Source organism: Mya arenaria, chromosome 8 (genome assembly GCF_026914265.1).
Source record: "Mya arenaria isolate MELC-2E11 chromosome 8, ASM2691426v1".
NCBI classification, from domain to species: Eukaryota; Metazoa; Mollusca; class Bivalvia; order Myida; family Myidae; genus Mya; species Mya arenaria.
The window spans coordinates 29,867,041-29,887,853 of record NC_069129.1 but is presented as its reverse complement, the minus strand read 5'-3'; the positions used below and the strand labels follow the sequence as shown (position 1 = coordinate 29,887,853).

At 34.1% G+C, this 20,813-nt stretch overlaps 1 protein-coding gene across 14 annotated transcripts in view; it reads left to right on the top strand.

Annotated features, from left to right (window-relative positions):
* LOC128243117 (PH domain leucine-rich repeat-containing protein phosphatase 2-like) overlaps positions 1 to 20,813 on the top strand; it is a 60,286-nt gene that overhangs the window by 32,265 nt on the left and 7,208 nt on the right. For 13 of the 14 annotated variants that reach the window (XM_052960673.1, XM_052960670.1, XM_052960664.1 and 10 more), the window contains 14 exons: positions 768 to 902; positions 5,123 to 5,307; positions 6,304 to 6,479; positions 7,034 to 7,180; positions 7,492 to 7,943; positions 9,011 to 9,071; positions 10,158 to 10,253; positions 11,775 to 11,933; positions 13,992 to 14,189; positions 14,653 to 14,815; positions 15,456 to 15,586; positions 16,886 to 16,909; positions 19,025 to 19,159; positions 19,874 to 20,068. In XM_052960673.1, the coding sequence (XP_052816633.1) occupies positions 768 to 902; positions 5,123 to 5,307; positions 6,304 to 6,479; positions 7,034 to 7,180; positions 7,492 to 7,943; positions 9,011 to 9,071; positions 10,158 to 10,253; positions 11,775 to 11,933; positions 13,992 to 14,189; positions 14,653 to 14,815; positions 15,456 to 15,586; positions 16,886 to 16,909; positions 19,025 to 19,159; positions 19,874 to 20,068 (2,257 nt within the window). The remainder of the gene's footprint in view (positions 1 to 767; positions 903 to 5,122; positions 5,308 to 6,303; positions 6,480 to 7,033; positions 7,181 to 7,491; positions 7,944 to 9,010; positions 9,072 to 10,157; positions 10,254 to 11,774; positions 11,934 to 13,991; positions 14,190 to 14,652; positions 14,816 to 15,455; positions 15,587 to 16,885; positions 16,910 to 19,024; positions 19,160 to 19,873; positions 20,069 to 20,813) is intronic. The other variant, XM_052960662.1, reaches the window with a different exon arrangement.

The window sequence follows — 20,813 nt, the reverse complement described above, 5'->3', positions numbered from 1 at the left end:
TCATAATAGATGATTGGGCATTTAAATTAATACATTAAGAGTTTGTTAACCTTGTAAATAATAATAGCCTTTAAATGGTCATGAAGTTGTATCAAAGAAAAATGACATGTTTAACGAAGCCTTTACTCATAAAACTAAGATTGCATTTTGAGATTTGAGTCCACTTTATAAATATATTGGTAAACTTTTTGAAGTCATTTAAAACCCCTCTTTGTCATTATATCAAGTAATTCAATTGTCTGTTTTGAAAGAAATCATTTTGTTGTTTTGATTGAAAGCTGGATGCAAAAAATCTGTATAGGATTAATATATTTCTTCTATAACAAATTAAATAAATTCTAATGGAGCGACAGCGACTGTAGGAAAATATATGTACCGGTACTATATGTAACATTTATAACCAACATATATGTTTGTTGATAACCATAATGGTGACTAAATGATACCGCAGCCTAATATATGACTTGAATCAATCACAATAAAGTCTAATAAACGAAATACAGTGCACAAAGTACTTGACCCTTATTGGCTCATCAAATCTATTTTTTATGTTACATCATTTTGTATATCATGTCATTGATTTTCTTTTCCAAGCTGTGTGCATGCATGCTGGCAGATGTTTGATTTGGACATCAAAGATAGTCAAATTATCAAAACTGTGACTCAGATATCAAAATTTTATTTGACTGTTCACTCATTAATTTCTTAATTTGGAATATCCACTTAAGAAAGCATTTTTTTTGTAATAAATCTGTGTTACATTTCAGGCAAGCCTGTCTCAGACAGTACCTATTCGAGGAACCAGCTAACGTCGTTCGCGTACGTCCGTAAGGGGAAGCTGCTCCATCAGTGGTCGCGACGACTGTGTGTCATCAGTGGAACGCGCCTTCTTATCTACAGAGGTAAAATTATTTTGAATTTAATCTATTTTTATTTTTTCATAGGAATTAGTTTAAATTATTTGTTTTTTGGACGGAAAAACTGAGGTAGGAATGTTACCACGTTGTCGTCACTGTTGGTTTTTGATATAGTGTTGCGTTCGTGAGAAATCTTTAATGAGACCACACACATTAAATGGCCATAACTTGGAAACTGTTTATGATTCTCATGTTCTCCTTGACAAAACACATACTGATAATAATATACTTATGTCATAGCATGACCCGTTTAACTTAGGACTATACTGTTGGTGTCCATTAACTCGTGCTTTATTCAAAATTAAATGAACTTAGCATTTCAAGGTTGCAAAGCACTTAATACTTTTGATTTAAACTCCAGAGCCCCAGTCCATCAAGTGAAATTCAAATGAAGTGTTAAATATCTGACTTATGCATGGTGATTGACGTCACAGAAAACATCTGCCGCCATCAGCTTTGTGGCATATGGCAGATTTCACAAAAAAGGCAATTATTTGGCCCATTTGCTTTCATTTATTGTTATTGCATGTCAACGTCATATATACAGCAATTGCCTTTCCCAACCCAATAAGAACATCTAATAGAAGTGATTTGTATTAAAATAATGAAAATATTGTGTTAAATAAGGTAAAAAAAATGTAAAAATATGCCGATATTTAGGACAAAAAAGACAGAAAATCTTCCCGGTACCAATATACCACTTTTTTGAGGATGCTTTTCAGTAACATCTGGTAAGTATTTTATTCTTGTCTGTTGAATAATGTTTGCAAGAAATGTTAATTAAAACAATAATATATCTAAAATAATTGCATTTCGTTCGTAATATACTTAAATTTTCGGTAATTGCGCATGGTGATAACGTTACGGTAATCTGTCCTCGAATTGTTGTGTAACATTAGCAGACATGATCCACTGCTAACTGTTTTAAGCCTAAACACACCTTTATTAAATCACTGAAAACAAAGACTACGTGTCAGATAAAAACAGTATTGCATGTAACAAGAAATTGGTCATTCCCGATCATAAAGTTTTTTAGGTCAAAAATGTGTTAATGTTACTCAAAATCGATTCTGTCCCATTTTAGCATGACGATAGCACCTTTTCTATTCGTGAATAATTTACACCGACTGAGGGTTAACATCCGGGTAGCGATTACTTTTATATTGGACTGGTTCACAGTTGACATTGAAATGATAAAAATAGTGGTGAATACCGTTGATAAAAACTTAATCCAAGTTTGGCTCATTCTGTCCTTCGATGTAACGTTAACATTATGTCACGCTAGCATTAAGACAAGCGCTTAATAAAGCAAGAAAATCGTTGAAATTTGATGACTTTCCCAGAGTCAATTATTCGAACATAATAATGTCGTCTGTAAACTATCGTTTGTAAGTATTCATTCATTAGGTACGTAGTTTATATTGAATTCATACCGCTTTTGTGTTTGATATCGTTATTTATTGGACAGAATTAAGAATTTTTGTGATTATCAATTGACCGTGTTTATCAATCGTTTATATAGTTTGTTTTATACTGTATCAAGCTCAAACAGTCTGTGGTAGGTCTGTATTTTAATTTGTTGTGAAACATTCTGTCCAACTGCTAATGTGACATACTGCTAATGTTACTCATTCTGTTTTGTGGTAACACTAGCACATACTGCAATTAGCAATTTATAATATATATGTTTAATATCAAAGGTAATGATAATTGCACCATACTAGAGACATTTATATTACCACAACAAAACATTTATGTTTATAGCTTATCTGATCTGATATAAAAAGAAAACCTATGTTTGCAGAAAGCATTTTCTGTCTTGTTGTCCAATTAGGGTTTGTTTCAATAAATTTATTTGAGAAAAACGAAACAATCTTTATTTTTTGTCTGTACAATCTGTTTTATAGATAAATGAACCATTTAGTGCAAGACAAAATACTTCTTTGGATCAAAATATTAAAAAAAACAAGTTTTTACCGGCAATATTGTAACACTAGCACAAATGGTATGGTGATACAAAATTCTTTTTTTTATAAAAATGCATGAATAAATCATTGCAAATGTTCTAAAATATGATAGATAAGAAATTGCTGTAAAAGATTATGTTGAAATCACAAATCTGCAATAAATTTTAAAAATCAATATTTGCCGGGAACTTTTTGGTCACCAAAACGTGAAATCTGCCATATATACTTTGTTTTTATCACGATGAACTAATTACAGAAGAGACTGGCTGGTACAAATTAAACCGCACCTAAATCATCCATATTTGTTATCCCCCGCCTTGAAAAGGCGAGGGGATATAGTAATGGTAGGCGCATGTCCGTGCATCTGTGCGTGCGTGCGTCCATCCGTCCGTCCCACATTCATTTCTTTGCATCTCCTCTTACATTTCTCATGCGATTTCTACCAAACTTTCACAGATTGATGATCATAAAGTGAAGCAGCTTGTCGTGCTTTCCCGATTCGACCATTTTTGAAAGAGTTATTGCCCTTTGCTTATTTTACATTTCGACCATTTTTGAAAGAGTTATAGCCCTTTGTTTATTTTACATTTAAAATTGGTTTCTTCGCATAACTTCTCTTACGTTTTTCATGCGATTTCTACCAGACTTTCACAGCTTGATGACTATATAGTAATGCAGTGCATATTGTCGGGCTTTCGCGATTCGGCCATTTTTGAAAGAGTTATTGCCCTTTTTTTTTTACATTTAAAATTGGTTTCTTCGCAACTCCTCTTACGTTTTTCATGCAATTATTACCAAACTTTCACAGATTGATGACTATCAAGTGACGCAGCGCATATTGTCGGGCTTTGCGATTTGACCATTTTAGAAAGAGTTATTGCCATTTCTTAATTTTACGCATTTCTTATGTTCCTGAGAAACTACCCTTACCTTTGATTGGCTTTCATTACAAAAAATGCCCCCATGAGGCGGGGGATATAGCTGTCTGTGACCGCTCTTGTTCAGCTTGCATTGGTGTCAATTGAACTGACCAAATACATTGTATTTAATTATTTAATTAAAATGAGGTTCTCGAGCATGGCACATTAACAAACTGAGTGGTGAAATTGATTGTTTAGGCGGTTACCATATTAACTGTCTGACTTCTTTCAAATGTACTTTTTTAACTTTGATTGACAGGCACATTTCGAGAAGTTGATCTGCAAACAGAAGTATCAGGCTTTTGCATGAGTTATAATGCCCCTTTAAATCAAATGCTAAAAACAGAGTCAGATGAACGTAGTTCTTGAATCTTTGAATTTTTAATATTAGCATCTGAAGTCAATGAAATCATTAGAATTTAGTTCCGTAAAGGACACAAAACTTGTTTAGTCAGGAGCTTGGGTTTTAGAATAAGATGTTGTTTTAAGTTCTTCCACTACCAATATTTATAAATTATATGTGATCTAATTCCCATAACTCTGTCTTCAATGTTTTCCTAATCCTTCCGCTTCTGAAAAAAGAAGATGAGCATTTGTATTAGCTTGCAGTGCTCTTGTAAAATAAATCTTTAAACAATATGTTCCAACTGACTTAGATTATAAACTGTCAGAGGCATATATGGAACCAAATTATGACATCTTGTTTGGTAATTTGTAAAACTGTTGTTCTTTACAATTAAGCATTGTACTCTTAGACTAAGAATTGAAAGCCTATAGGGGCTTTTCATTGGCTGAATTTCAGCTATTATCAAATATGAAAAAAGAAATACAGAAATATATTGCTATACGGTAAGCTCAGTTGAGTGTGAATGTGTGTTCCAATGATGTCCTTTTTATTTCAGTCAACGAAGTTAATATGATATTCATTTGAATTTTATGATTGTTTTATAAGGTGGATATTTTTACTAAGATTGGTACTACCAAGTGGGGACATTTTAAAAGATAAAAATTATGTTTTTTTAGAATATTTAGATTTTGTAAATAAGTTTAATGTTAATTTTCATTTCAGATAAATGATTGTGCTCAAGTTCACCTTTACCTTTACCTTACCAGGTTGATATAAATAAAGAAATTCTGATATATTCCCTTACAGACAAATCCAAGTCAGGGAACCCCACAGTAAAAATGTTCAATTAGCAAAGGGGTCAGTTGAAGAGATCAAGAACATTAAAGCTCATGACCTTCTGCTCAAGTTGACCTTACCGTGACCTTACCTGGTTCATATAAATAAAATAATTCTGGTATTTTTACCTTTCAGACAAATCCAAGTCAGGGAAACCTACAGTTGTTCAATTAGCGAAGGGGTCAGTTGAAGAGGTCAAGAACATTAAAGCTCATGACCATGTGCTTAAGTTGACCTCGACCTTGCAAGGTGAAAGGTCAGTGTATCTGTCCTTCAGTGAGGACAAGGAATACAACAAATGGATCAGGAAGTGTAAAAAGGTTAGTCAACTGCTGATTTGTAGCTCAACCCTTTATTATTTCTTAAAGGAAAGTCAAGGTATTGATATTGTCTCAACTTGTGTTTGATGTCAGCAAATTTGGGCATGCATGCATATTCAAGTTCAAAAGATTTGCATTTAACTTCTTGTGATCATTTAGTTTGTTTAAACGTTATATATTTTACAATGATTGTGAAGAAAGAGCTATGATAGCTTATAACTAAGTCGCTTTTGTTGACACAATGTTGCGCAAGAGTGTGGTCTTGTGATGATGGGTAAACCGGAGTACCCTGAGAAAACCAATTTGTTCAGCTTGGTGACCACTAACCAAACTCACATACGCCCAGACCGGGAATCGAACCCTGGTGGCCTTGGCCATTTACTCTTGCTTTTTTTCAAAGTACTATAGATCATTACAATTAACTTCAGTATCAGAGCTTTAATTAACACTACTCAATATCCAAAAATTCATAAGCAGTAGTTTTATTTAAAACTAAAACAGAGGGAGAGTGAGTGGTGTAGTGGTATAGGTGTCCCCCTCTCACCCATTGAAGAGGTTGTGGATTCGATCCCCAACAGGGTAGTTCTGGTCACCAGTACTGGCTTTTACCCAAAAACGAGAGAAGAAAACAACATCGAGTATGAATCTTCAAATTATCAGCTTTCGTCTCAATCCAGCTTTGACAAATTGATATAAACTAACCTAAACCTAAAACTTGGTTGTCCAGTTAGCGCAGTGGTTAGTGCACTAACTTCTCACCTAGGCGACCCGGGTTCGATTCCCGTCCTGGGGGCATGTGAGTTTGGTTTGTGGTCACCAAGTCCGACAAGTGAGTTTCCTCCGGGTACTCTGGTTTCCCCCACAACACAAGACCACACTCTCGCGCAACATCGAGCCAACGAGAGTAATTAATATAAGTTGCAAAAGCTTGTTTTACAATCGTTATAAAATAAATAAGTTTAAATTAAACCTAAACCTGAATTTATCAATAAACAGGCCACTGCCAAGCTCCCAACAAAGGCTGACCTCTCAAACTGCCACCTGGAGTTTTTACCGGAGACTGTGTTCATTAACGATGGTCTGGAGATCCTGAATCTGCGACACAATGTCCTCAAAGAACGCCCCATAGAAGAAGACATCTACACCATTGGTTGGCTCGATGATTTGCCCAGGTAATGTCTAGACTGGTTTATCAGGTTGTTTTTTTCCGAAGAAAAAATATTGTAATTGTAGGCAAAACACTTTAACCTTCAGGTCATAACTGAAATAGAACTTGACAAGATTATCAAATTAACTTGTTATACATGCATCCAGAGATGAACAAGATGCATTGCAAGGCCTATAACTCTGGCTTTACTAGCTATCAAGTTATGCCCCTTGTTCAGCTAACCACAACCACACCAATAATGTATGTGTATGCTCCTAAATTGTTTTGTATTGTATTTTTCTTTATCTGTTCATATTTGGATGAGAAAAATAAGACATTCATGAGTCATAATCTGATCATCATGCTTTGTTAAATGTTAATATGGATTGTCCGTGTCAAACTTATGTTTATGTTGTAATTGCGGCTTTTGTCTATCTGCAGCAAATGTATCATCATTTCAAAACTAAGATTAAAAATTAGGCCAAGATCTAAATCATAACGCATCAAATTGCGAAATTATTTTAAGGGTTATGTCCCTTTGAGCTATCGAAATAACACAATTCTGTATTCTCTTTTCAGGTTAACTAACTTGCGAAGCCTGAATCTGGCAGACAACAATCTGAGTTGCTTCCCTTTGGCTGTGTGCCGACTTCGGATGTTGACAGAACTGAATTTGGCTAGTAACAAAATAGAGGACGTACCACCTACCATAGTTGACTTGGAAAAGTAAGCTTTAATTAAAATTGGTGATAATGAAGGTGTTTAATGATACAGGTTTGAAACTTTATAAAAGTTATTGTGTTTTCTGAAAAATTAAAATATAGTATGCTCAAGAATTTCACTTACTTGTATAAATAATAAGATGGCGCCAATGTTATTACAAGAAGAAAAAGAGGAAAAAAAGGAAATCATAGTGTGTCAATTCTTGTTTTTTCAAATGTAATTGAATATAATGCTCACTGGTGCTTATTCAAAAGTAATAGTTACTCGGATTGTGTATTGATTATAAAATTACCTTTTATATCTCTTCATTTCAGCTTACAAATTCTCCATCTGCACAACAATCAGCTCGCCTACTTGCCGGAGGAGATGAGTCGAATGCGAAACCTTCTCGTTCTTGTTTTGGCGTTCAACCATTTTACCTCCATTCCCGCTGTGCTGCAACAATCGACCGAGTCATTGCTCAGAATCGACAGTTTAATCATGGCGGGAAATCGTATCGAAAAACTACCACACGATGTGCTCAGTAAAATTCACCATATCAAAAAGATTGATTTTAGGATGAATAGATTGACATTGACACCTAGTGAAATGGCCAAATTCCATTTGTTGGAGCTAGTGACGCATTTGGATGTTCGTGATAATGCTATTACAGAACTTGATGTGCGACCATTGCGAAATTTGGAGTATCTGAATTGTGAACGGAATAACATTCATAATTTGCAAGTCAGTGGATGTGCCATAAAAACCGTGTTTGCCATGAAAAATGGTGAGTTACCTTTAAGCCTTAAATGGGACTAGACACAAGATGCAGTCATCGATATTAGACTTTTGAATAAACAAGCCTGAATTATTATACTATTGCTTGGCATCAAATTTTTGAACAAGCCCTGCTATATAAAATTCACAATTTTAACAAGCCCGAAAGACATTTAACCAGTGCAGGGCTTGCGGGTGTGTGCTAATTTCGACCACTGCAGATGGTCCCAAAATCGGCAAATACATTATTTCCACAAAACAAGCCTAGAATTCTCAATAAGACCTAAAATGAGGCCGATTGTTTTACATGATTAAAGGAATATTTTGTCGCTTTTTCAGCTGAGTTTACTTGTTTAAAATTAGCACATAATGGTTATATTTAGCATGTGAAAGTCACATGATTAGTACAGATACATATACAGACATTTTTTTCAAATTAACTAGGATTGACGTGGTAGGCCAACCCAATAAATTTTTAATTGAAAAAATATGCAAAAACTGCTAAAGATACATGTGTCGTAAGCGATGTGATACATCAGTAAGTAGAATTCAATGCATTGTACACAACAATAGCAATTTAATGTAAGTTTTTGACAATATTTGTTTTTCTTGTAATTGTATCATCTGGTGTTAAGTCCCTTTAATAATTATACTTAACTGAGTATGATCATGTTTTATTGGCAGAAGTTGTTACCCTGTTTTATTACTCAAGTGAAATTGCCATGTCATATTATATAGGTAACTTTAACAACTTTAAAACATGTGTTGATGTTCAGGTCACAGTTTTGTCTTCATTTAATATGTGCATACTATATATCAGCTGTAGAAAAGTCAATTTGGTGACCTAAATGATAGAAATATACAAGAAAATTATAATTCACAACATATCTGGGGGGTTTTAGCATAAATAGCTGTAGAATTTTTGAATGTGATTTGTTTATATTTTGTGCTGCTTTCCTCATTCTTCTGAATATTAATTTTGTCAAATAAAAACAACAGAGACTAATTTTAAGATCTATACAGATGAGATGTATGAGATTTAAAAATTAAAGATTGTACTTGAAACTATGATTTCAGAATTGACGTCTTTCAACATCAGTCCCAAGCCAGAGTGGCTGGTCACACTGGATCTCTCGTAGTAAGTAGTGATTTTTGTTTTGGCCAAAGTTTTACAAAACTTTAAAAAAAAAATTCATATTGAATGATCACTGAGTGCCATGTTATATCTGGATCAGTTACTATTTCTTACTAGTTAAAATCCTATTTATATAAATAACTTACATCTAGAAACAAGCTAAATTCATTGCCCTGTCTGTTTCAGCGGCTCAGCTGTTTCACCTTGTTCAATATCAATTAACTTTCCTGTTATTTCAGTAACATGCTTGAGAATGTCCCTGTCTGGATCAGTAACTGTTTCTTCCTTGTTCAATGAGCTCCTTCCTGTTCTTTCAGTAACATGCTTGAAAGCATCCCTGTCTGGATCAGTGACTGTTTCTCCCTTGTTCAATGAGCTCTTTCCTGTTTTTTCAGAAACATGCTTGAAAGCATCCCTGTCTGGATCAGTGACTGTTTCTTTCTTGTTCAATGAGCTCTTTCCTGTTATTTCAGAAACATGCTTGAAAGCATCCCTGTCTGGATCAGTGACTGTTTCTTCCTTGTTCAATGAGCTCTTTCCTGTTATTTCAGAAACATGCTTGAAAGCATCCCTGTCTAGATCAGTAACTGTTTCTTTCTTGTTCAATGACCTCCTTCCTGTTATTTCAGTAACATGCTTGAAAGCATCCCTGTCTGGATCAGTGACTGTTTCTTCCTTGTTCAATGAGCTTCTTTCTTTTATTTCAGCAACAGGCTTGAAAGCATCTCTGCCTATATCAGTGACTGTTTCTTCCTTGTCCATTGAGCTTCTTTCTTTTATTTCAGCAACAGACTTGAAAGCATACCTGTATGGATCAGTGGCTGTTTCTTCCTTGTTTGATATCCTACTTCCTGGTATTTGAGTAACATGCTTGAAAGTATACCTGTCTGGATCAGTGACTGTTTCTTCTTTGTTCAATGAGCTCTTTTTATTTCAGTAACAGACTTGAAAACATCCCTGTCTGGATCAGTGACTGTTTCTTCCTTGTTCAATGAGCTCTTTTTATTTCAGTAACAGACTTGAAAGCATCCCTGTCTGGATCAGTGACTGTTTCTTCTTTGTCAATTGAGCTTCTTTCTTTTATTTCAGCAACAGGCTTGAAAGCATCCCTGTTTGGATCAGCGACTGTTTCTTCCTTGTTAACTGCAATGCTAGTCACAATGCCATACGCTCACTGCCTGACAGGTACTTTTCATCATAAAGAAGTAATATTTATAGATAAGAGGCTAAAAGCCCATAATAATGTGATTAAATGATGAGCCTTTTAAAGGGGCATTCTCAGGTTTAGAGTGTTCATTTGTTTTATATTTATGTATAAATAAAATAAAGGTTTGAATTAGGCATCATAAAAGCTTTTCATTACCCAAGTACCTTACAGCAAAATGTTCTGACAAAAATGATAACTTATTCAACAACCCACAACAGTTAACAAAACAATAACCCTGTATGCAGGGTCAAAAAGAAGTTTGTTTAATACAGTGTGTGTATACCACGTGATAAAATAAGTCATATATGCTACGTCGAAAGGCAACATTTTGCTTAAAATAAAGACTTAAAACCAAGATAACCTTTCTTTTACTTCACCATTTTAAATAAAATAAAGGGCAGTATATGCCGCTTAAAGAGCCCCGCCTTCATTTCATTACAGGAGTTTGATTAGGTGATTAGTTTACTTAAACACTTCGAAAAACCTATTTCCAAACTAACATTTTGACAGTGCTCCATGAGGCGGCAGTTTTGTGAAAAGGTTTGTTGAAGTGATTATTCAGAAACTAAATTCTCAACCAAACTCTGGTAAAAGACCAAAGGCGGGGCTCTGTAAGTGGCGTAGACTGCAAAATGTTTCATTTCAAATGGTGAAGAAACTGTAAAGTTATCTTATTTTAAGTCTTCATTCAGAGCAAAATATTGCCTTCTGACGTAGCATTTATGACGGAATTTATCACGTGGTATAGACACATTATAGTGGGCAACTAAGGGAGGAAATGAACGAGTATTCAATATGCTAGGGAGGAAGGGGGCTTCAGTAACAACCGCAGATAAACAATGCAAATGGTAAACATACAATTTAGTCTTTAACAAAATATGAACAAATTAAATCCTCATCATATGTGTCATTGTAAACCGAACTGGAGTTTTTTAAATTTAAAAGATATTTCACGCCATGGGTAAATGCTGACATTTGAGTTGTACGTAATTTGTCAGACAAAAATTAAATAATGGCAACTGTGATATATGAGCCTTTTACAAACAGAAACGGACACCAACTAAACATAATTCAATGCTTTTGTTAGGTATTAAATTTTCTGCTGTCATGAGAATTATATATTTTTATGTGAAAGCTTTGTTAATGTCAGAAAATGAATATAGAAAAATAAATACTTCATGAATAGAATCTAAGCTTGCAAATAGGACAAAGAAACCATTGTCAATTTAAAAAGAAAATGTTTAAAATGGCCCCTTATTAATAAATTAATTTGCCTTTCAAATAAGCAGCATGCACAGATTAAGTGTAACTTGGAATTTTGCAAATTTGTATCATGCAGAATCATAACAATACAAATTACTCTAAAAACACACTTTCCATCTCCATCCATCAGGTTGTTGTATGTATATTTCAAAATACTACAGTAGAATATTATCTAAAATACCATTTTTTAATTACCAGGGCTATACATTGTTAAAATTTCCTTATCCTACCAACAGGCTCCTGTGTGGATCCCCAAAACTAAGGGTGCTTAGTCTGAGCCACAACCAGCTGACGTCCCTGCCATCTGAGGTGGGAAACTCTGTCCTGGAGGAAATCAGTGTGGAGCACAATCACCTTGACCATCTGCCAGAGTCACTTTTTGTTAACTTGCCAAAGTATGTAAATGTTCCAGAGTCACTATTTGTTAACTTGCCAAAGTATGTAAATGTTCCAGAGTCACTATTTGTTAACTTGCCAAAGTATGTAAATGTTCCAGAGTCACTATTTGTTAACTTGCCAAAGTATGTAAATGTTCCAGAGTCACTATTTGTTAACTTGCCAAAGTATGCATGTTGCCAAGTCACTAGTACTGTTTGTTAACTTTCCCAAGTATTTGCATCTGCCAAAGTCACTGTTTGTAAACTTTACCAAGTATTCGCATCTGCCCAAGTCACTATTTGTTAACTTTACCAAATATTTGCATCTGCCCGAGTCACTGTTTGTTAACTTTACCAAATATTTGCATCTGCCTAAGTCACTGTTTGTTAACTTTCCCAAGTATTTGCATCTGCCCGAGTCACTGTGTGTTAACTTTCCCAAGTATTTGCATCTGCCAGAGTCATTGTTTGTTAAAAATGCACAAGTATGTGCATCTGCCCAAGTCAGTCTGTTTGTTAACTTTACCAAGTATTTGCATCTGCCCGAGTCAGTCTGTTTGTTAACTTTACCAAGTATTTGCATCTGCCCGAGTCAGTCTGTTTGTTAACTTTCCTAAGTATTTGTATCTGCCCGAGTCAGTCTGTTTGTTAACTTTCCTAAGTATTTGTATCTGCCCGAGTCAGTCTGTTTGTTAACTTTCCTAAATATTTGCATCTGCCCGAGTCAGTCTGTTTGTTAACTTTACCAAGTATTAGCATCTGTCCGAGTCACTGTTTGTTAACTTGCCCAAGTATTTTCATCTGCCCAAGTCACTGTTTGTAAAAAAACTTGCCCAAGTATGTGCATCTGCCTGAGTCACAGTTTGTTAACATGACAAAGTATCTTTATACTAACTGCATAGTCAACATAAGTTGAACTGGATTTATTTCACAACGTTTGAAAAACATTATTATGAATAAAAACCAGTTGTTAAGTATCTGCCTCTGACTCCAGAGGTTGAGTGCTTGAGCATGTGCGTCAACTGTCAAAAAGATCCTCTGTAAGTTCTACTCAGACATCTGATTATTGATCATGATTCATATTTATAAGACTGCAGCTGTCCTTTATATATTGAATACGGTTGTATTAAGCAAACACGCTATTTTAACATTTATTCAAAAGTATTGCACCAATTGACATTTTGTCACATTTATGATACTATTGAAGGAGAATGTGATCTTACAAATGGGAGCAAACCTGAGCTGAACTTCTGGCCCCAAATATCTCAAAAGAGCTTAAGCATAACATGCTTAAGAAACTATAATTTCATAAAGCCAAATTTCTTATTTAATCTTAATTTTTACTAAGAAAGAAGTACTTTTTCATTATCAATTTAAACTTCCTTTAATATAGTCTGAAATGCTGAATGTAAATACTACACAAATTTTACCAAAACAAAAATAGTGAGTTTAACATAATCCTGTTACAAGGGACTTAAGATGTTTCAAGAAATTGGGGCCTATGGATGGTCTTAAAATTATCTATCACCTACCATACTAACTTGCATCCATTGGCTTACATGTATATTTAAACCCAGGCTGCTTGAAGCTGAAACCCCAAAACAAACTGAAGAAGCTGCAGTGGCAAAGAGGCTGTGTGATAATGTTGAATCGCGTTAAGAATATTCTCAGACTGAAGTTTATCAATTAAGGCTGATCAATAGAGAACTTGAGACAAAACCCAAGCCCCCACCCTAGCCTAATATAAGAATGAGCTAAAGGAGCGCTCAGTCAAACAAGGGGATGAATTACGAGTCCTCTCTAACTATAACCTAATATAAGAATGAGCTACAACAGTGCTGCTTTATAATTATCAGTCAAACTAGAGACAATACCCAAGCCCACTTGAACCATTTATAAGAATGAGCTACAGGAGTGCTACTTTATAATAATCAGACAAACAAATGACGATACCTGAGCTCACTCTAGCCTATTATTTTAGAATGAGCTACAGGACCTCAATTTACGATCAGTCAGAGGACTTGGTGATAGCATAATTTGTTTCATTTATAACACTCTTATTGATATCAATTTCAGATTGCGGTTTATCTGCTTGACCAACAACAGACTGGAGACAATTCCGGAACCAAACCAAACCGGATATCAGAATAAACTACAAGAGCTTTACTTATCAGCCAATCGGCTGGATGACAGTGTTGTTCCACGTATTACATTGTTCCAGAAGCTCAAAATTCTGCACCTTGCATACAACCAGATCACTGAGATCCATGATAGGTTTGTGACCTTCTTTTCAACAGTGATTGTCTTCTTTATGTTCATCTAGCTCATGAAGGATTCTGGGTGTTTTAATTCTTTTTTGGAGCAGCACTCCTCCTTTTTTCTACTCTTCCAAAAAGCCTCCTTCTTTGTTGAAACATCTCTTACTATTTCTACTTCTTATTTCAAAAAATATTATTCTTTTCCACAAGGCCTTCTTCTTCTGTTGCAACATCTCTTATTATTTCTACTTTTTACTCATATGATTTCCTGATAATATTTTACCTTTTTGGTCTGTAATAATTTTACATGCGTTGTATTTCGGGCATTATATACCAATAGCTATGTCTTTCCATTAATTTGCCATTTTTCTTCTACGCTTAGTTTACTTATATTATTTTAATTTAATTATTATTACTATTATTATTATTATTTTTTATTAATGTTGTTGTTGTTGTTATTATTATGTCTCATTTCCCAGGGATCTTCGAAAACTAGAGAACCTTCAAGAACTGAACATATCGGGGAATTACTTGCGTCATCTGCCACGTTGTGTTGGTCGCCATAGTAAACTCCAGGCTCTACGCTCTAATGCTAACCTCATAAAGGAACTACCAGATTTCCGATACTCTCCAAATCTCAAGGTAGGGCAGCTGCCAGATTTCAAATACTCTCCAAATCTCAAGGTAGGGCAGCTGCCAGATTTCAAATACTCTCCAAATCTCAAGGTAGGGCAGCTGCCAGATTTCAAATACTCTCCAAATCTCAAGATAGGGCAGCTGTAGGAAAAAAAATGAAGGATTGTGACGTCTGAATTAATATAAAGAAATTGAAACTTTTGTAGAAATATTAGATAAGATTTGATATTGAACCGCAACACAGCTGATATCTATTCACTGGCCAGAAACTATATAATATCATTTTAAAGCTGCACTCTCACAGATTGATTGTTTTGATTACTATTTTTGTCTTGGAATGAGTCAATTTCTGCGTAAATGTGTGGAAACTAGTAATATAAGACTGCTGACAAAAGAACAGATCACAGTTTTCAAATTTACATTTAAAAATTGATGTTTTAAAGCTTTAAGAATTTTTTTTGGAAGTTTACCAAACAATTGAGATCTGTTCTATTGTGAGAGTTATCTTGTGTAGCTGAATTGACGGCACTGATGCCAAAATGAGCTGATTCTGAGACAAATGATAAAAAAAGGTCAAATCTGTCAGTTTGTGAGAGTGCAGCTTTAAAATATTTTAATAATTGTGATATTATGTGTACTTTCTCAGGTGCTTGAGGTTGGATCCAATCGACTTATGGACGTCTCAGTGACAAATCTAATGGCTTCCAATGTCAACCTTCTCGACATTTCTGGCAACCCTGAAATGCAGGTGAACAGTGCTGAACTGAGAGGAATCAAGTATGTCATCATACCTTGTAGATGTTTGATAGTTCGTAATGTTTTGCCACAAGTCTATCAGGCCCCTGAATATCACGAAAATGCTCAAGTCAAATCTCAATCACAGCCTCAACTCCTTTTATCAAATTACAGCATCATATGATTCAAATTTGTAAATGTTTTACCCTTTTTAAAATCGCATTATCTCATTTATAATATTGATAAAAAAATATTGTCAATGTTTTTTAGAAAAAAAAAATGAGAGCAAAAATTGTACTTGAGTCCATTTTATTATTTTTGAGTTTTACTCAAGTACATTTTGTGCTGTAGAAATATTTCTTTTAGAATATTAAGCCATCATGTTAATCAACGTAATGTAGCTGTGAATGTGCTTTTGAAAATGGTAAAACATTAATATTTTTTGATGTTGTCATACTGTAATGTGGAAAAATGAGTTGAGACTGAGATTGAGATTTGACTAAAGTATTTTCGTGATATTGGGGCCAGGTTTTTCCCACCCCCATTGACATAGAACGCCCTTTAACCACATAGATTTCAGATCCCTCCGTAACATACACATGACTTATCTATTGCACACTATTTTGTTTTTATTTCTTGTTGTTGTTTTTCCTCTATAAATTTTCTGCACACATTCCCTTTTTTTTCTTTTTCTCTTTTTATAAAAACCTTGCAACTTGTCTAACATTTTTTTTTATGTTAAATAATATTTAACACATAGTTACTTTCATAAGACAATACATTCAAAATTATTAAGTAAGAAATTCTTTAAATCTGCACTCTCACAGATTGATCGTTTTGACAATTCTTTTTTTTGTCTGGGAACATTAGCCAATTCCTGCGAAAATGAATGAAAACCAAAGATTATAACTGGTAAGACTGCTGACAAAAACTCAGATTGCAGATTTTCATAGTTAAGTTAAAAAATTGATGCATTTTTCTTTGACTGTTAGTAAAGCTTTTAGCTATAAAACATTAAATTTTCCAAAGGAAATATGAAAATCTGCGATCTGATCTTTTGTCAGCAGTGTTATATCACTGGTTTGAAGATATTTATGCAAAAATTGGCTCATTCCAAGACAAAAAATAAAAAAAGTTGTCAAGACGGGAAATCAATGAGAGTGCAGCTTTAAATGTTAGAAAATAAGAAGATTGCATAAAACTATTATTATAACTGTTGAGTATAATGTTATTATCTGTACTCAACTTCATAATATTAAAATTGTTAATCACAGGTAATGTGTGCAAAAGAAATTTTTAGAAAGCATTTAACATCTTTTGCAATATGCATTCATATTTCAGAGACTTTTTGATGACTTTTAAAGGGTAAGGTGTTTAACAGGTTTATGGGTTTGATATTAAATACTTTGAATTTTCAGGTTTTTTGATCAGTGAAATAAATGCATGGCTTATCAGTAGATGAAATAGTGAGGATAGCTGTGCAGTTTATTAGTCAGATCATTACAATCAATGACCAGGATGATTTTAGCCTGTCAGATTTTTAGAAGAAAAAATATTGATAATTTTCACAGCCTCGGAAAATATACACTTTGTAATATGTTTTGACTTTAAGACTCTCAGACTCAGGAAATCAAATTTTAAAATGTTATAAAGTAATTTAAATAAAATCATTACTCATTCAGACTCGAACTGGATGTAAAGGACCAATTTCTTTAAACTGAATGTAAGTCCGGCTTGGCTTGAATTATCGAGGCTCGAGTCGATTTTAGCCAGCCCATGAGTTCCAGCCAACAGGGTTTTAAGCAAAAAAATTATGCAATGTTCGCACTGTTTTTTTTTCACAACTTAAAAATGCTTTTTCTTTTTCTAAAAAATTAATGCTTTTTTAATTCATGCAATATATTCACAATGCTCAGATTGTTGGTTTTCAAATTAATTTAACATGTTTGTGTTTTGACCTCAGGTCAAATTGTGATAAATTTAACCGTCATGGAATTCCATAACAGGTAATTTTTAAGGTATCATTAAAAAAAAAAATCTTTAAATAGTTAGGACACATTGAAATGTTGATATTTATTACTGTATGTTATGTACATGTACACTATTCTTTACGATATCATATTCCTATTTCCTTCTTTTATTTACCCTAAGACTTTATTTCATGCTTTTTATTGAAATATAATTGTGGATTATATCTTAATAAACTCACCATTTCAAACAGTGAGTTTATCAAAATAAACTCTGAATTAACCAGTTTCATTGTAAAAATGGTGACATAAACGCATACAATGCCGGGAAGAAAATTTAATTTTGTTTATGGTATGACATCATTTGGTTGAAATTTTGCGTGGTTTCCTATGAAATATCAATTCAATTTTGTTTTTCCCAAATTGTAAGCATGAAATGAAAAAAAATGTTTTTTTCAGTGTAAGATTGCAATATATTTCACCTTGTGAACACCAAAAGTCAATATTTTACTCATAACAAAGCCACTTTTGTAATATTTCTTTTTGTGCTCACTCGGTGAAATAAATTGTATATCTTAAATTGAAACAAACAATTATCCTCTATTTTTCTTTACTCAGTATCAGAAATGGACAGGGTTATCTAAATATACATGTATTTTGTTCTTCGACCTTTATTACTAACTAAACTTATTAAAATGATAAAAAAACAATTTATTTTTACTAAAATAAGGATTACAATTTTTTTTGAAGATTACATTTGCACATTTGTATTCAGATTTTCATTTTCATTTTAGTAAAACTACTTACAGCTTTTACACCAATGTATTTAGATTGAGGTAAAAGGGACACACTGCCATTTGTAAATGAATTTTTACATGATGATCTAATCTCCATGCGAATTGATTTTATTTGTATAACAATACAATTTGTATAACTTTTGAACAGCCATTATTGTTAATAATGCAACAAATTTAGATTAAAGAATTGCTTTCAATTGCAAAGAAAACAAGTAATGTTACAAATTATCATTAATGTATCTGCAGGCGAGATAGAACAGCAGACACGTAGCGATGATGATGTCCGTCATCGCTAAATCACGTTGTCTGTGGCTTCTCTCTTTCATATGCACTCTTTAACTCAAACAAGTCTTCTTATATCATTATTCAATTTAGCAGCAGTGTTTAATTGGCAAACTATTGGTGCTCCAAACATGCGACAAATTCGACTTACGGATTTCTTGTTCTAAGTAATCCTTGATATCAGTTCAAGGGTGTTAATTACTATAAATAATTTTCAATTAAGTCTCAATATGAAATAGGTTCTTTCTGTGCAAAGTTCCTTTCCTAATAGTCTACACAAATATGATGTTAATACATTGCCAATAGTGTTTTTTTTGCAGGTGCTTTTCAGGTCATTCAGAATGACAGTGTTCCAACATGAATATTACACATATGATATGATAAAATCTTGAGAGCAAAACATGTGTATAGTGTATCATATTAACAATTTTCAGGTCGAAGAAGAAAGTATGTATGGTGGACATTAAAGGCCAGAACCGTTCTCTCCTGGACCTGAGAACTGCTGGCCTTGATGACCTTGACATTCCCTGGCAATCGGGACTGTCCCAGACATCGGGAATGAGGAACAAGTAAGAATTTTATAAACTTATATAACTCACTATAGGTTAACCTAGAAAAATTATCTTTCATTGATTTGCACAATACCTGAAGAACTGTAGAGGACATAGCAATCTGTTTAAAAAAAGAGCTAGCCTAAGGGTATTGCACCTGAGTTTGAGTCTCATATTGTCTATGTCACACATCTATCTTTCTGTGAAAATTGAATTGGGGAAAAAAAGCAGTGTTATTCCATGGGGTTGTTTTATATCACAAAATCTAAATACTGGTCATATAAAATTATGCAGGTATAATCTGAAGTTGCTGTCAGCTCTCTCAGAACCAAATTTATTTTGTTTGAAGTGTTGGTTAGTGGCGGGGGAGCGATGGGAGGGGGGGTTACCTCCAAAAATCAATGGTGCATTTATGAAGAATTCTATTACTTTTTTTTATATTGAATTAGAACTTAACTGATTTAAGGGGGAGATGGTTTCAGCATGCAAACACATTATTCACAGTCACAGTCATAAAAAGTACCTTTCCTTTGAATTTTGGTTTTATTTGCTATGGTTTACATTAGTTCCTTAAACAAAGGAGTTTGTGAATACATATGCTAGATGCTTATTTTAACTTGAATTAATATGATGACATTGACAACTAGTCAAGTCTTTTTTAATGTAATTGATATGATCTTCCGTAAGAAATGTACATAAAAGGTGCATAATAGCAATCCATTAATTTTGCAGGTTGTCTGTCAGCATAGTGAACAGACCCAAATTCAATGAAGGCAAGGAAGGATTCTTTGCTCTCTTTGATGGAGGTAGAAATGACGAAGTGATCCGACTATTAGCCAATCAGATAACAGGATTGATGGAGGTGGAGTCACAGCATCCAATCACAGCACATGATTATCTGAAATACACCATTCTGTCTGCTCACAGGTATTCTGCTTGACCAGTTATTATGTCTCCCCTATTCATGGGGAGACGTATTGTTTTTTGCCCTGTCCGTCAGTTAGTTAATTAGTCAGTCCATATGTCACACTTCATTTCCGCTCAATAACTATAGAACTCTTAGACCCAGGAACTTCATACTTGGTATGCTAGTTGGTCATGACTAGTAGATGACCCCTATTGATTTTGAGATCACAAGGTCAAAGGTCAAGGTCACCTTGACCTTGAGGTGAAGAAACGGTTTCCGCTCAATAACTAAAGATCCTTTGGGTCCAGGAACTTCATACTTGGTATGCTTGTTGTTCATGACTTGAAGATGACCCCTATTGGTTTTGAGATCAAAAGGTCAAAGGTCAAGGTTACTTTCAGTTAAAAAAGGATATGTTGGCGGTGACCTTAAGCTTAAAAATGATTTCTGCTCAATAACTAGAGAACGCTAGCACCCAGGAACTTTATACTTGGTATGCTAAGTTGGTCATGACTAGTAGATGACCCCTATTGATTTTGAGATCACTAGGTCAAAGGTCAAGGTCACCGTGATCTTGAGGTGAAGAAACGGTTTCGGCTCATTAACTAAGGAACGCTTGCCCCCTTGAACTTTATACTTGGTATGCTAATTGGTCATGACTAGTACATGACCCCTATTGATTTTGAGATCAGTAGGTCAAAGGTCAAGGTCGCCATGACCTTGAGGTGAAGAAACGGTTACTGCTCAATTACTTCACTATTGGTT